Source organism: Leuresthes tenuis, unplaced genomic scaffold (genome assembly GCF_036924035.1).
Source record: "Leuresthes tenuis unplaced genomic scaffold, fLeuTen1.0.hap1 SCAF_24, whole genome shotgun sequence".
NCBI classification, from domain to species: Eukaryota; Metazoa; Chordata; class Actinopteri; order Atheriniformes; family Atherinopsidae; genus Leuresthes; species Leuresthes tenuis.
The window spans coordinates 612,269-624,768 of NW_027325378.1; the positions used below are offsets into that span (position 1 = coordinate 612,269).

At 52.1% G+C, this 12,500-nt stretch overlaps 1 protein-coding gene across 10 annotated transcripts in view; it reads right to left on the bottom strand.

Moving 5' to 3' along the window:
- The window catches only part of LOC140284933 (histone-lysine N-methyltransferase 2C-like), an 87,894-nt gene that overhangs the window by 34,143 nt on the left and 41,251 nt on the right, over positions 1-12,500 (bottom strand). For 9 of the 10 annotated variants that reach the window (XM_072378976.1, XM_072378973.1, XM_072378978.1 and 6 more), the window contains 13 exons: positions 12,233-12,414; positions 11,987-12,151; positions 11,810-11,919; positions 5,098-5,157; positions 4,542-4,644; positions 4,368-4,468; positions 2,557-2,685; positions 2,356-2,460; positions 2,164-2,288; positions 1,898-2,093; positions 457-534; positions 337-372; positions 1-135 (listed from right to left, as the gene is read on the bottom strand). The exon at positions 1-135 is cut by the window's left edge and continues 9 nt beyond it. In XM_072378976.1, the coding sequence (XP_072235077.1) occupies positions 1-135; positions 337-372; positions 457-534; positions 1,898-2,093; positions 2,164-2,288; positions 2,356-2,460; positions 2,557-2,685; positions 4,368-4,468; positions 4,542-4,644; positions 5,098-5,157; positions 11,810-11,919; positions 11,987-12,151; positions 12,233-12,414 (1,525 nt within the window). The remainder of the gene's footprint in view (positions 136-336; positions 373-456; positions 535-1,897; positions 2,094-2,163; positions 2,289-2,355; positions 2,461-2,556; positions 2,686-4,367; positions 4,469-4,541; positions 4,645-5,097; positions 5,158-11,809; positions 11,920-11,986; positions 12,152-12,232; positions 12,415-12,500) is intronic. The other variant, XM_072378977.1, reaches the window with a different exon arrangement.

Sequence of the window (12,500 nt, forward strand, 5' to 3'; positions counted from 1 at the left end):
CCATCTTGTCGAGCTCAGGGCTCAAGATGGCGTCCAGAGGCTCCTCGTGCACCGTCCTCTGGCCACGCCCACAACTTCCTGAAAGGTCAGAGGACAACGAGGGGTCGTCGGCGACGGAGTTGATGTCCAGACCGGCTGAGACAGACAGACGGATACAGAGAGGTTAGACACAGGGATGGGAGACAGACACGCTCAGCAGGGAGCAGAAGAAGAAGGAGGAGCGCTGGGATTTCTGCAGGAGAAGAAGAAACCAGGGTTCCTGCAGAAGAAGAAGTCGTGACTAACAGACGAGTTAATGTCTGACGGGGGGGAAGAGAAGATCCAGAGGAGGCTTACCGAACGGAGAGGGGGAGCGCTCCACCTGGAACTGACCTGGAAGCAAACACACACAGTTACCATGACGACACGCACACACACAGCGGCGCCAGGATGATGATGAGGATGATGTGTTTGTACCTGAGTGCCCCGTCGCCAGAATGTGGGGGTCGGTGTTCAGGACGTCTGACAGATCCACCAGAGCCTCCTCTGACATGGCTGATGGTCACACACACACACACACACACACACACACACACACACAGACACACACACACACACAGACACACACACACACACAGAGACACACAACCACACACACACACACACACACACACACACAGACACACACACACAGACACACACACACACACACACACACACACAGACACACACACACACACAGAGACACACAACCACACACACACACACACACACACACACACACACACACACACACAGACACACACACACACACACACACACACACACACACAGACACACACACACACACAGAGACACACAACCACACACACACACACACACACACACACACACACAGAGACACACACACACACACACACACACACACACACACACACAGAGACACACAACCACACACACACACACACACACACACACACACACAGAGACACACAACCACACACACACACACACACACACACACACACACACACACACACACACACACACACACACACAGACACACACACACAGACACACAGAGACACACACACACACACACACACACACACAACCACACACACACACAAACAAACAAACACACACACACGCACACACACACACACACACACACACAGAGACACACACACACACACACACAGAGACACACACACACACACAGACACACACACACACACAGAGACACACACACACACACACACGCAGACACACACACGTGATTCACAGAGTGCGGCGGCCGGCGTTATGACATCACAGCTCAAACGCTGATGCAAACAAACCCACAGCCTCTCTTTTAGGGAAAAACTGTAAATATTATAACAAGTTCAAACTTTTCTAGACTTTGACTCCATGACAACCTTTCAATCCATCCATCATCTTCCTCCATCCATCAGCTCCTCCCCCCGATGGTGAGGCCCCTCCCCCCAGATGGTGGAGCTCCTCCCCCCGGATGGTGAGGCCCCTCCCCCCAGATGGTGGAGCTCCTCCCCCGGATGGTGGAGCTCCTCCCCTGGATGGTGGAGCTCCTCCCCTGGATGGTGGAGCTCCTCCCCTGGATGGTGGAGCTCCTCCCCCGGATGGTGGAGCTCCTCCCCTGGATGGTGGAGTTCCTCCCCCCGGATGGTGAGGCCCCTCCCCCCGGATGGTGGAGCTCCTCCCCCCAGATGGTGGAGCTCCTCCCCCCAGATGATGGAACTCCTCCCCCCAGATGGTGGAGCTCCTCCCCCCTGTAGCCCCCCCTCTTAAAGCGCAGCTAAATGACCCTGAGGCTTCGCAACATGTCTGACATTCAGGTCGACAAATAAAAGATGAGGAGATGTTGACAACATGAGGAGAAACGGACGAAGCTGAAACTCACGCAAAGTTCCCTGCTTCCTGCTGGTTGCCGTGGCGCCCATCTGTAGCCCAGAGGGGGAGGGGCCATGGATGACAGGGGCAGGACCTTTTGTGTCAGCCATCGTTGCTCCTGATTGGCTGCTGCCCGTCACCTCTGGTCCTGCCCTCCCGTGAACCTGCCGGCTGCGGTCCAGAAGGTCCCGACCAAAGAACGCGTCCTGGGCAGAGACAGCCAATCAGAAGTCTGGGATCGACTGAGAGAAAGGTGTGTGTGTGTGGGTGTGTTACCTGCAGATAAGACGGAAAGGCCTCCTCCAGCTTCGTCTTCTTCTTCCTGTACCTCTTCTTCACCTTCTCCATCGCCTGGTCAGCGGCAGGCACCGTCTCCACGACGACGTCGGCATCCAGCACACCTGACAGGTGAGAGTGTGAGTCCCTGACATCGGCTAAAGAAAGGGGGCGTGGCCACAGGTGACTCACCTTCGTCTCTGCCTGGCAGCGTTTCTGTGGAGTCTTTCCTGCACAGTTTGATCCTGCTCGGACCGGCCTTCCCCCCCCGCTGCCGCACCATGAAGCCGCCGATACCTGAGACAGAGGTCAGGTGGAGGTGAGGACAAAAGCTGCTTCCTCTTTAAATGTTGAAGAGAGTTCACTTCACTTTCCGGCCCTCCGCTTCCTCACCTGGCCTGTACGGCTTCCTCTTCCTCTTCTTGTTGCCGTCGGTAACATCAGGCTCCTTGGCGAGATCATAGTCGTGGGCATGGTCGCGCTCAGGGCTGGAGTCGGATTTTATGTCACACTCCAAGTCACCTGGAGAGCCGACGCAGGTGTGTTTCTTAATGTGATGTCATTATCTTTCAGGTTGTTCACATCATTTATTTTTATATCGACAGTTTCCAAGTTTTAAAAAGATCAATAAGCTGCAGCTCTCAGGCTGCAGGTTTCCTTGTGGTTCCCAGAGTTTCTAAAAGCAGAATGGGAGGCAGAGCCTTCAGTTATCAGGCCCCTAAAAGCAGAATGGGAGGCAGAGCCTTCAGTTATCAGGCCCCTAAAAGCAGAATGGGAGGCAGAGCCTTCAGTTATCAGGCCCCTAAAAGCAGAATGGGAGGCAGAGCCTTCAGTTATCAGGCCCCTAAAAGCAGAATGGGAGGCAGAGCCTTCAGTTATCAGGCCCCTAAAAGCAGAATGGGAGGCAGAGCCTTCAGTTATCAGGCCCCTAAAAGCAGAATGGGAGGCAGAGCCTTCAGTTATCAGGCCCCTAAAAGCAGAATGGGAGGCAGAGCCTTCAGTTATCAGGCCCCTAAAAGCAGAATGGGAGGCAGAGCCTTCAGTTATCAGGCCCCTAAAAGCAGAATGGGAGGCAGAGCCTTCGGTTATCAGGCCCCTAAAAGCAGAATGGGAGGCAGAGCCTTCAGTTATCAGGCCCCTAAAAGCAGAATGGGAGGCAGAGCCTTCAGTTATCAGGCCCCTAAAAGCAGAATGGGAGGCAGAGCCTTCAGTTATCAGGCCCCTAAAAGCAGAATGGGAGGCAGAGCCTTCAGTTATCAGGCCCCTAAAAGTAGAATGGGAGGCAGAGGCTTCAGTTATCAGACCCCTAAAAGCAGAATGGGAGGCAGAGCCTTCAGTTATCAGGCCCCTAAAAGCAGAATGGGAGGCAGAGCCTTCAGTTATCAGGCCCCTAAAAGCAGAATGGGAGGCAGAGCCTTCAGTTATCAGGCCCCTAAAAGCAGAACGGGAGGCAGAGCCTTCAGTTATCAGGCCCCTAAAAGCAGAATGGGAGGCAGAGCCTTCCGTTATCAGGCCCCTAAAAGCAGAATGGGAGGTAGAGCCTTCAGTTATCAGGCCCCTAAAAGCAGAATGGGAGGCAGAGCCTTCAGTTATCAGGCCCCTCTCTGTGGAACCAGCTGCCAGTTTGGCTTCAGGAAGCAGACACCCTCTCTACCTTTAAGATCAGGCTGAAACTTTCCTTTCTGATAAAGCTTATAGTTAGGGATGGCTCAGGTGAGCCTGAAACATCCCATAGTTCTGCTGCTATAGGCCCAGCCTGTTGGGGGAGCTCCCATGATGCACCTCTCCTCCCTCCATGTACAGATGACATCATTGCTGTCATTAACTTGTGTTTCTCTCTCTCAGCAGGTATCTCTGGCCTGGTGTTACGCTGCTTGTTGTCCCCTCTTTCCTGTCCTCTCAGCCCCAGCTGGTCCAGGCAGATGGACCCTTCCTGGTTCTGGTTCTGATGGAGGTTTCTTCCTGTTAAAGGGAGTTTTTTCTCTCCACAGTCGCCTCGTGCAGCTCAGGACGGGGACTGGATCAGAGATATTGGATCTGTTTTTTTTCTTATTGGATCTTATTGGATCTGTACATTATAACTGGTTTGAATTGGGTTCCAAATGGTTTGGACTGGACCGTATCTTTGTAGAGCCTTGAGATGACATTCATTGTGATTTGGCACTTTCCAGATGAAGCTGAATTGAGCTGAATGACAGACTGACCTCGGCTGTGGTCCGGCTCCATGGGCGGGTCGTGATCAGGGGTCTGTAGGACGGACACGCTGTTCTGGTTTATGATCCTCAGCTTCAGTTTGGGTTTACACCTGCAGACAGGGATCAGCTCATCACTCTGAGACCCTCGACACTCACCTGTGGAGGAAGGGGCGGCGGCTTTACCTGCGATACCTCCGGGGTGAGGTCAGAGGCTGGACCAGGGACTGCAGGTGAGACAGACCCGACTCCGTCAGACACACTCCGTCCTGAGTGTACGTCTTTGCGTCTGCAAACACACGTTTCAGCATAAAACTGTGACTGGCTGTCAGAAAAATTCTCTCAAAATTAGGCTCAGAGTCGCTGGATACAATTAACACAAAACCTTTATTTCTTGCAAGAAAGAGACGAGTCGGCACAACCTGTCAGGAAGCTGCTCAGAGTTCTCTGACTAACAAAATGGTACGATTGCTATTTATACTGTTCATGCTTGCTGGGCACACAAAGTTATGGGAAAAGACATTTCTCACCATTTAATATTATGGGAAAGACATGCAGTCAAAACACTTTTGCTTGATACATAGTATTATGAGAATAGAAAAGTTGGGGAGGAGACCTCCCCCCCATCACAGAAACTCTTATTCTTGCAGCTTTTCTCATAGTATAAATATATCATTTTTCTAACACTGGTCAAAAAATTTAAATTTCACGTCAGACGTTTGAATAGTTGAGTGAGACTGACCTGGTTCTCTGGTTCTGGACGTGATCTGAGGTATGTAGGGACCCAAAGGTTCTGGTCTCCCTGCAAAACAAACACATGAGTGCTCCACAGTCATGGTAAAACCCTGCCGTTGGACGGTAAAACCCTGCCGTTAAACGGTAAAACCCTGCCGTTAGACGGTAAAACCCTGCCGTTGGACTGTAAAACCCTGCCGTTAGACTGTAAAACCCTGCCGTTAGACTGTAAAACCCTGCCGTTAGACTGTAAAACCCTGCCGTTAGACTGTAAAACCCTGCCGTTAGACTGTAAAACCCTGCCGTCAGACTGTAAAACCCTGCCGTCAGACGGTAAAACCCTGCCGTTAGACTGTAAAACCCTGCCGTCGGACGGTAAAACCCTGCCGTAGGATGGTAAAACCCTGCCGTTACACGGTAAAACCCTGCCGTCAGACTGTAAAACCCTGCCGTAGGATGGTAAAACCCTGCCGTTACACGGTAAAACCCTGCCGTTACACGGTAAAACCCTGCCGTTAGACTGTAAAACCCTGCCGTCAGACTGTAAAACCCTGCCGTTAGACTGTAAAACCCTGCCGTTAGACGGTAAAACCCTGCCGTAGGATGGTAAAACCCTGCCGTTACACGGTAAAACCCTGCCGTTACACTGTAAAACCCTGCCGTTGGACTGTAAAACCCTGCCGTTACACGGTAAAACCCTGCCGTTAGACTGTACAACCCTGCCGTTAGACTGTAAAACCCTGCCGTTACACGGTAAAACCCTGCCGTTAGACTGTAAAACCCTGCCGTTAGACTGTAAAACCCTGCCGTTACACGGTAAAACCCTGCCGTTAGACTGTAAAACCCTGCCGTCAGACTGTAAAACCCTGCCGTCAGACTGTAAAACCCTGCCGTCAGACTGTAAAACCCTGCCGTCAGACTGTAAAACCCTGCCGTCAGACTGTAAAACCCTGCCGTCAGACTGTAAAACCCTGCCGTTGGACGGTAAAACCCTGCCGTTAGACTGTAAAACCCTGCCGTCGGACTGTAAAACCCTGCCGTCGGACTGTAAAACCCTGCCGTTGGACTGTAAAACCCTGCCGTCGGACGGTAAAACCCTGCCGTTAGACTGTAAAACCCTGCCGTTGGACTGTAAAACCCTGCCGTTGGACTGTAAAATCCTGCCGTTGGACTGTAAAACCCTGCCGTTAGACTGTAAAACCCTGCCGTTACACTGTAAAACCCTGCCGTTACACTGTAAACCCCTGCCGTTAGACTGTAAAACCCTGCCGTTACACTGTAAAACCCTGCCGTTAGACTGTAAAACCCTGCCGTAGGATGGTAAAACCCTGCCGTAGGATGGTAAAACCCTGCCGTAGGATGGTAAAACCCTGCCGTTAGACTGTAAAACCCTGCCGTTACACGGTAAAACCCTGCCGTCGGACTGTAAAACCCTGCCGTTAGACTGTAAAACCCTGCCGTTGGACTGTAAAATCCTGCCGTTGGACTGTAAAACCCTGCCGTTAGACTGTAAAACCCTGCCGTTACACTGTAAAACCCTGCCGTTACACTGTAAAACCCTGCCGTTACACTGTAAAACCCTGCCGTTAGACTGTAAAACCCTGCCGTAGGATGGTAAAACCCTGCCGTAGGATGGTAAAACCCTGCCGTTAGACTGTAAAACCCTGCCGTTACACGGTAAAACCCTGCCGTCGGACTGTAAAACCCTGCCGTCGGACTGTAAAACCCTGCCGTCGGACTGTAAAACCCTGCCGTCGGACTGTAAAACCCTGCCGTCGGACTGTAAAACCCTGCCGTCGGACTGTAAAACCCTGCCGTCGGACTGTAAAACCCTGCCGTCGGACGGTAAAACCCTGCCGTCGGACGGTAAAACCCTGCCGTCGAACGGTAAAACCCTGCCGTCGGACGGTAAAACCCTGCCGTCGGACTGTAAAACCCTGCCGTCGGACTGTAAAACCCTGCCGTCGGACTGTAAAACCCTGCCGTTGGACTGTAAAACCCTGCCTTCGGACGGTAAAACCCTGCCGTTAGACTGTAAAACCCTGCCGTTGGACTGTAAAACCCTGCCGTTGGACTGTAAAATCCTGCCGTTGGACTGTAAAACCCTGCCGTTAGACTGTAAAACCCTGCCGTTACACTGTAAAACCCTGCCGTTACACTGTAAACCCCTGCCGTTAGACTGTAAAACCCTGCCGTTAGACTGTAAAACCCTGCCGTTACACTGTAAAACCCTGCCGTTAGACTGTAAAACCCTGCCGTAGGATGGTAAAACCCTGCCGTAGGATGGTAAAACCCTGCCGTTAGACTGTAAAACCCTGCCGTTACACGGTAAAACCCTGCCGTTACACGGTAAAACCCTGCCGTCGGACTGTAAAACCCTGCCGTCAGACTGTAAAACCCTGCCGTTGGACTGTAAAATCCTGCCGTTGGACTGTAAAACCCTGCCGTTAGACTGTAAAACCCTGCCGTTACACTGTAAAACCCTGCCGTTACACTGTAAAACCCTGCCGTTAGACTGTAAAACCCTGCCGTAGGATGGTAAAACCCTGCCGTAGGACGGTAAAACCCTGCCGTCGGACTGTAAAACCCTGCCGTCGGACTGTAAAACCCTGCCGTCGGACTGTAAAACCCTGCCGTCGGACTGTAAAACCCTGCCGTCGGACTGTAAAACCCTGCCGTCGGACTGTAAAACCCTGCCGTCGGACTGTAAAACCCTGCCGTCGGACGGTAAAACCCTGCCGTAGGACGGTAAAACCCTGCCGTGACACGGTAAAACCCTGCCGTCGGACTGTAAAACCCTGCCGTCGGACTGTAAAACCCTGCCGTCGGACTGTAAAACCCTGCCGTCGGACTGTAAAACCCTGCCGTCGGACTGTAAAACCCTGCCGTCGGACGGTAAAACCCTGCCGTCGGACGGTAAAACCCTGCCGTTAGACTGTAAAACCCTGCCGTTAGACTGTAAAACCCTGCCGTTAGACTGTAAAACCCTGCCGTTAGACTGTAAAACCCTGCCGTTAGACTGTAAAACCCTGCCGTTACACTGTAAAACCCTGCCGTTAAACGGTAAAACCCTGCCGTTGGACGGTAAAATCCTGCCTTCGGACGGTAAACCCCTGCCGTTAGACTGTAAAACCCTGCCGTTACACTGTAAAATCCTGCCGTTAGACTGTAAAACCCTGCCGTTAGACGGTAAAACCCTGCCGTTAGACGGTAAAACCCTGCCGTTAGACGGTAAAACCCTGCCGTTAGACGGTAAAACCCTGCCGTTGGACTGTAAAACCCTGCCGTTAGACTGTAAAACCCTGCCGTTAGACTGTAAAACCCTGCCGTTACACGGTAAAACCCTGCCGTTAGACTGTAAAACCCTGCCGTTGGACGGTAAAACCCTGCCGTTGGACTGTAAAACCCTGCCGTTAGACTGTAAAACCCTGCCGTTGGACGGTAAAACCCTGCCGTTGGACGGTAAAACCCTGCCGTTGGACGGTAAAACCCTGCCGTTGGACGGTAAAACCCTGCCGTTGGACTGTAAAACCCTGCCGTTAGACTGTAAAACCCTGCCGTTGGACGGTAAAACCCTGCCGTTAGACTGTAAAACCCTGCCGTTACACTGTAAAACCCTGCCGTTAGACTGTAAAACCCTGCCGTTAGACTGTAAAACCCTGCCGTTAGACTGTAAAACCCTGCCGTTGGACGGTAAAACCCTGCCGTCGGACGGTAAAACCCTGCCGTCAAACGGTAAAACCCTGCCGTCAAACGGTAAAACCCTGCCGTCAAACGGTAAAACCCTGCCGTTAGACTGTAAAACCCTGCCGTTAGACTGTAAAACCCTGCCGTTAGACTGTAAAACCCTGCCGTTACACTGTAAAACCCTGCCGTTACACGGTAAAACCCTGCCGTTAGACTGTAAAACCCTGCCGTCAGACGGTAAAACCCTGCCGTTACACTGTAAAACCCTGCCGTCAAACGGTAAAACCCTGCCGTCAAACGGTAAAACCCTGCCGTCAAACTGTAAAACCCTGCCGTTAGACTGTAAAACCCTGCCGTTAGACTGTAAAACCCTGCCGTTAGACTGTAAAACCCTGCCGTTAGACTGTAAAACCCTGCCGTAGGATGGTAAAACCCTGCCGTAGGATGGTAAAACCCTGCCGTTAGACTGTAAAACCCTGCCGTTACACGGTAAAACCCTGCCGTTACACGGTAAAACCCTGCCGTCGGACTGTAAAACCCTGCCGTTAGACTGTAAAACCCTGCCGTTGGACTGTAAAATCCTGCCGTTGGACTGTAAAACCCTGCCGTTAGACTGTAAAACCCTGCCGTTACACTGTAAAACCCTGCCGTTACACTGTAAAACCCTGCCGTTAGACTGTAAAACCCTGCCGTAGGATGGTAAAACCCTGCCGTAGGACGGTAAAACCCTGCCGTCGGACTGTAAAACCCTGCCGTCGGACTGTAAAACCCTGCCGTCGGACTGTAAAACCCTGCCGTCGGACTGTAAAACCCTGCCGTCGGACTGTAAAACCCTGCCGTCGGACTGTAAAACCCTGCCGTCGGACGGTAAAACCCTGCCGTTGGACTGTAAAACCCTGCCGTTAGACTGTAAAACCCTGCCGTTGGACGGTAAAACCCTGCCGTTGGACGGTAAAACCCTGCCGTTGGACGGTAAAACCCTGCCGTTGGACTGTAAAACCCTGCCGTTAGACTGTAAAACCCTGCCGTTGGACGGTAAAACCCTGCCGTTAGACTGTAAAACCCTGCCGTTACACTGTAAAACCCTGCCGTTAGACTGTAAAACCCTGCCGTTAGACTGTAAAACCCTGCCGTTAGACTGTAAAACCCTGCCGTTAGACTGTAAAACCCTGCCGTTGGACGGTAAAACCCTGCCGTCGGACGGTAAAACCCTGCCGTCAAACGGTAAAACCCTGCCGTCAAACGGTAAAACCCTGCCGTCAAACGGTAAAACCCTGCCGTTAGACTGTAAAACCCTGCCGTTAGACTGTAAAACCCTGCCGTTAGACTGTAAAACCCTGCCGTTACACTGTAAAACCCTGCCGTTACACGGTAAAACCCTGCCGTTACACGGTAAAACCCTGCCGTTAGACTGTAAAACCCTGCCGTCAGACGGTAAAACCCTGCCGTTACACTGTAAAACCCTGCTGTCAAACGGTAAAACCCTGCCGTCAAACGGTAAAACCCTGCCGTCAAACGGTAAAACCCTGCCGTCAAACTGTAAAACCCTGCCGTTAGACTGTAAAACCCTGCCGTTACACTGTAAAACCCTGCCGTTACACTGTAAAACCCTGCCGTTACACGGTAAAACCCTGCCGTTAGACTGTAAAACCCTGCCGTCAGACGGTAAAACCCTGCCGTTACACTGTAAAACCCTGCCGTCAAACGGTAAAACCCTGCCGTCAAACGGTAAAACCCTGCCGTCAAACTGTAAAACCCTGCCGTTAGACTGTAAAACCCTGCCGTTAGACTGTAAAACCCTGCCGTTAGACTGTAAAACCCTGCCGTTAGACTGTAAAACCCTGCCGTTAGACTGTAAAACCCTGCCGTTACACGGTAAAACCCTGCCGTTAGACGGTAAAACCCTGCCGTTACACGGTAAAACCCTGCCGTCAAACGGTAAAACCCTGCCGTTAGACTGTAAAACCCTGCCGTTAGACTGTAAAACCCTGCCGTTACACGGTAAAACCCTGCCGTTAGACGGTAAAACCCTGCCGTTGGACAGTAAAACCCTGCCGTTAAACGGTAAAACCCTGCCGTTAGACTGTAAAACCCTGCCGTTACACTGTAAAACCCTGCCGTTGGACTGTAAAACCCTGCCGTTAGACTGTAAAACCCTGCCGTTAGACTGTAAAACCCTGCCGTTAGACTGTAAAACCCTGCCGTTGGACTGTAAAACCCTGCCGTTAGACTGTAAAACCCTGCCGTTAGACTGTAAAACCCTGCCGTTACACGGTAAAACCCTGCCGTTACACGGTAAAACCCTGCCGTTGGACTGTAAAACCCTGCCGTTAGACTGTAAAACCCTGCCGTTGGACTGTAAAACCCTGCCGTTAGACTGTAAAACCCTGCCGTTAGACTGTAAAACCCTGCCGTTACACGGTAAAACCCTGCCGTTACACGGTAAAACCCTGCCGTTGGACTGTAAAACCCTGCCGTTACACTGTAAAACCCTGCCGTTAGACTGTAAAACCCTGCCATTAGACTGTAAAACCCTGCCGTTAGACTGTAAAACCCTGCCGTTAGACTGTAAAACCCTGCCGTTACACGGTAAAACCCTGCCATTAGACTGTAAAACCCTGCCATTAGACTGTAAAACCCTGCCGTTACACTGTAAAACCCTGCCGTTAGACTGTAAAACCCTGCCGTTACACTGTAAAACCCTGCCGTGTGACGGTAAAACCCTGCCGTTAGACTGTAAAACCCTGCCGTTAGACTGTAAAACCCTGCCGTGTGACGGTAAAACCCTGCCATTGGACTGTAAAACCCTGCCGTTGGACTGTAAAACCCTGCCGTTACACGGTAAAACCCTGCCGTTACACTGTAAAACCCTGCCGTTAGACTGTAAAACCCTGCCGTCAAACGGTAAAACCCTGCCGTTGGACTGTAAAACCCTGCCGTTACACGGTAAAACCCTGCCGTTGGACTGTAAAACCCTGCCGTTACACGGTAAAACCCTGCCGTTACACGGTAAAAGCTGCTCAGATGCGTACCGTAGGAGCTGCTTCCGTGCGTCCTGCACAGCGAACAGTCGAAGCCTTCGTCGGCAGCGATTTCCACCTCCTCCTCCGTGGTCAGGCCCTGACACACTGCGTGGACCCACCTGAACACACGTTAAAGAGGTTACTCAGGATCCCAGGGGCCAGAACCGGACCCAGAAACTGTGTTACCTGTCGCACTGCTGGCACTGCAGGATGAGGTCGTCCTGAGCGTACGCTCTCTGGCAGAGAGGACAGCGAATCAGGCTGCAGCACGGCCCGCACAGGCTGTAGTTACTCTGCCAATCACAGTGCAGGCCAGGGGAGGCGGAGCCACACTGCACGCACCACACACACCTGAGGAGAGGGGACACAGGTGAGGAGAGGAGTGGACACACACAGCAACACCCTGACAGTTTGAGTGACAGGTGAACACACCACTTGCACTTCCAGGCTCCTTTGGGCACGGTGTGGAGGGGCGGGTCCAGGCAGTAGGTGTGGTAGCTGATGTCACAGTCGTCACACAGCAACAGGCGCCCGGGGTCACTGGCCTCGCCGCAGGCCTCACAAACCGTGCACTCCAGACAGCGCCACCCTTTGGTCAGGACCACCCGAGTCATCTGCACACCAAAAACGTAATCTGATTACACAGTTCAAAAAGATTCCATCTAATTCTATTTGATTTTATTTATAACGTGTCAAATCA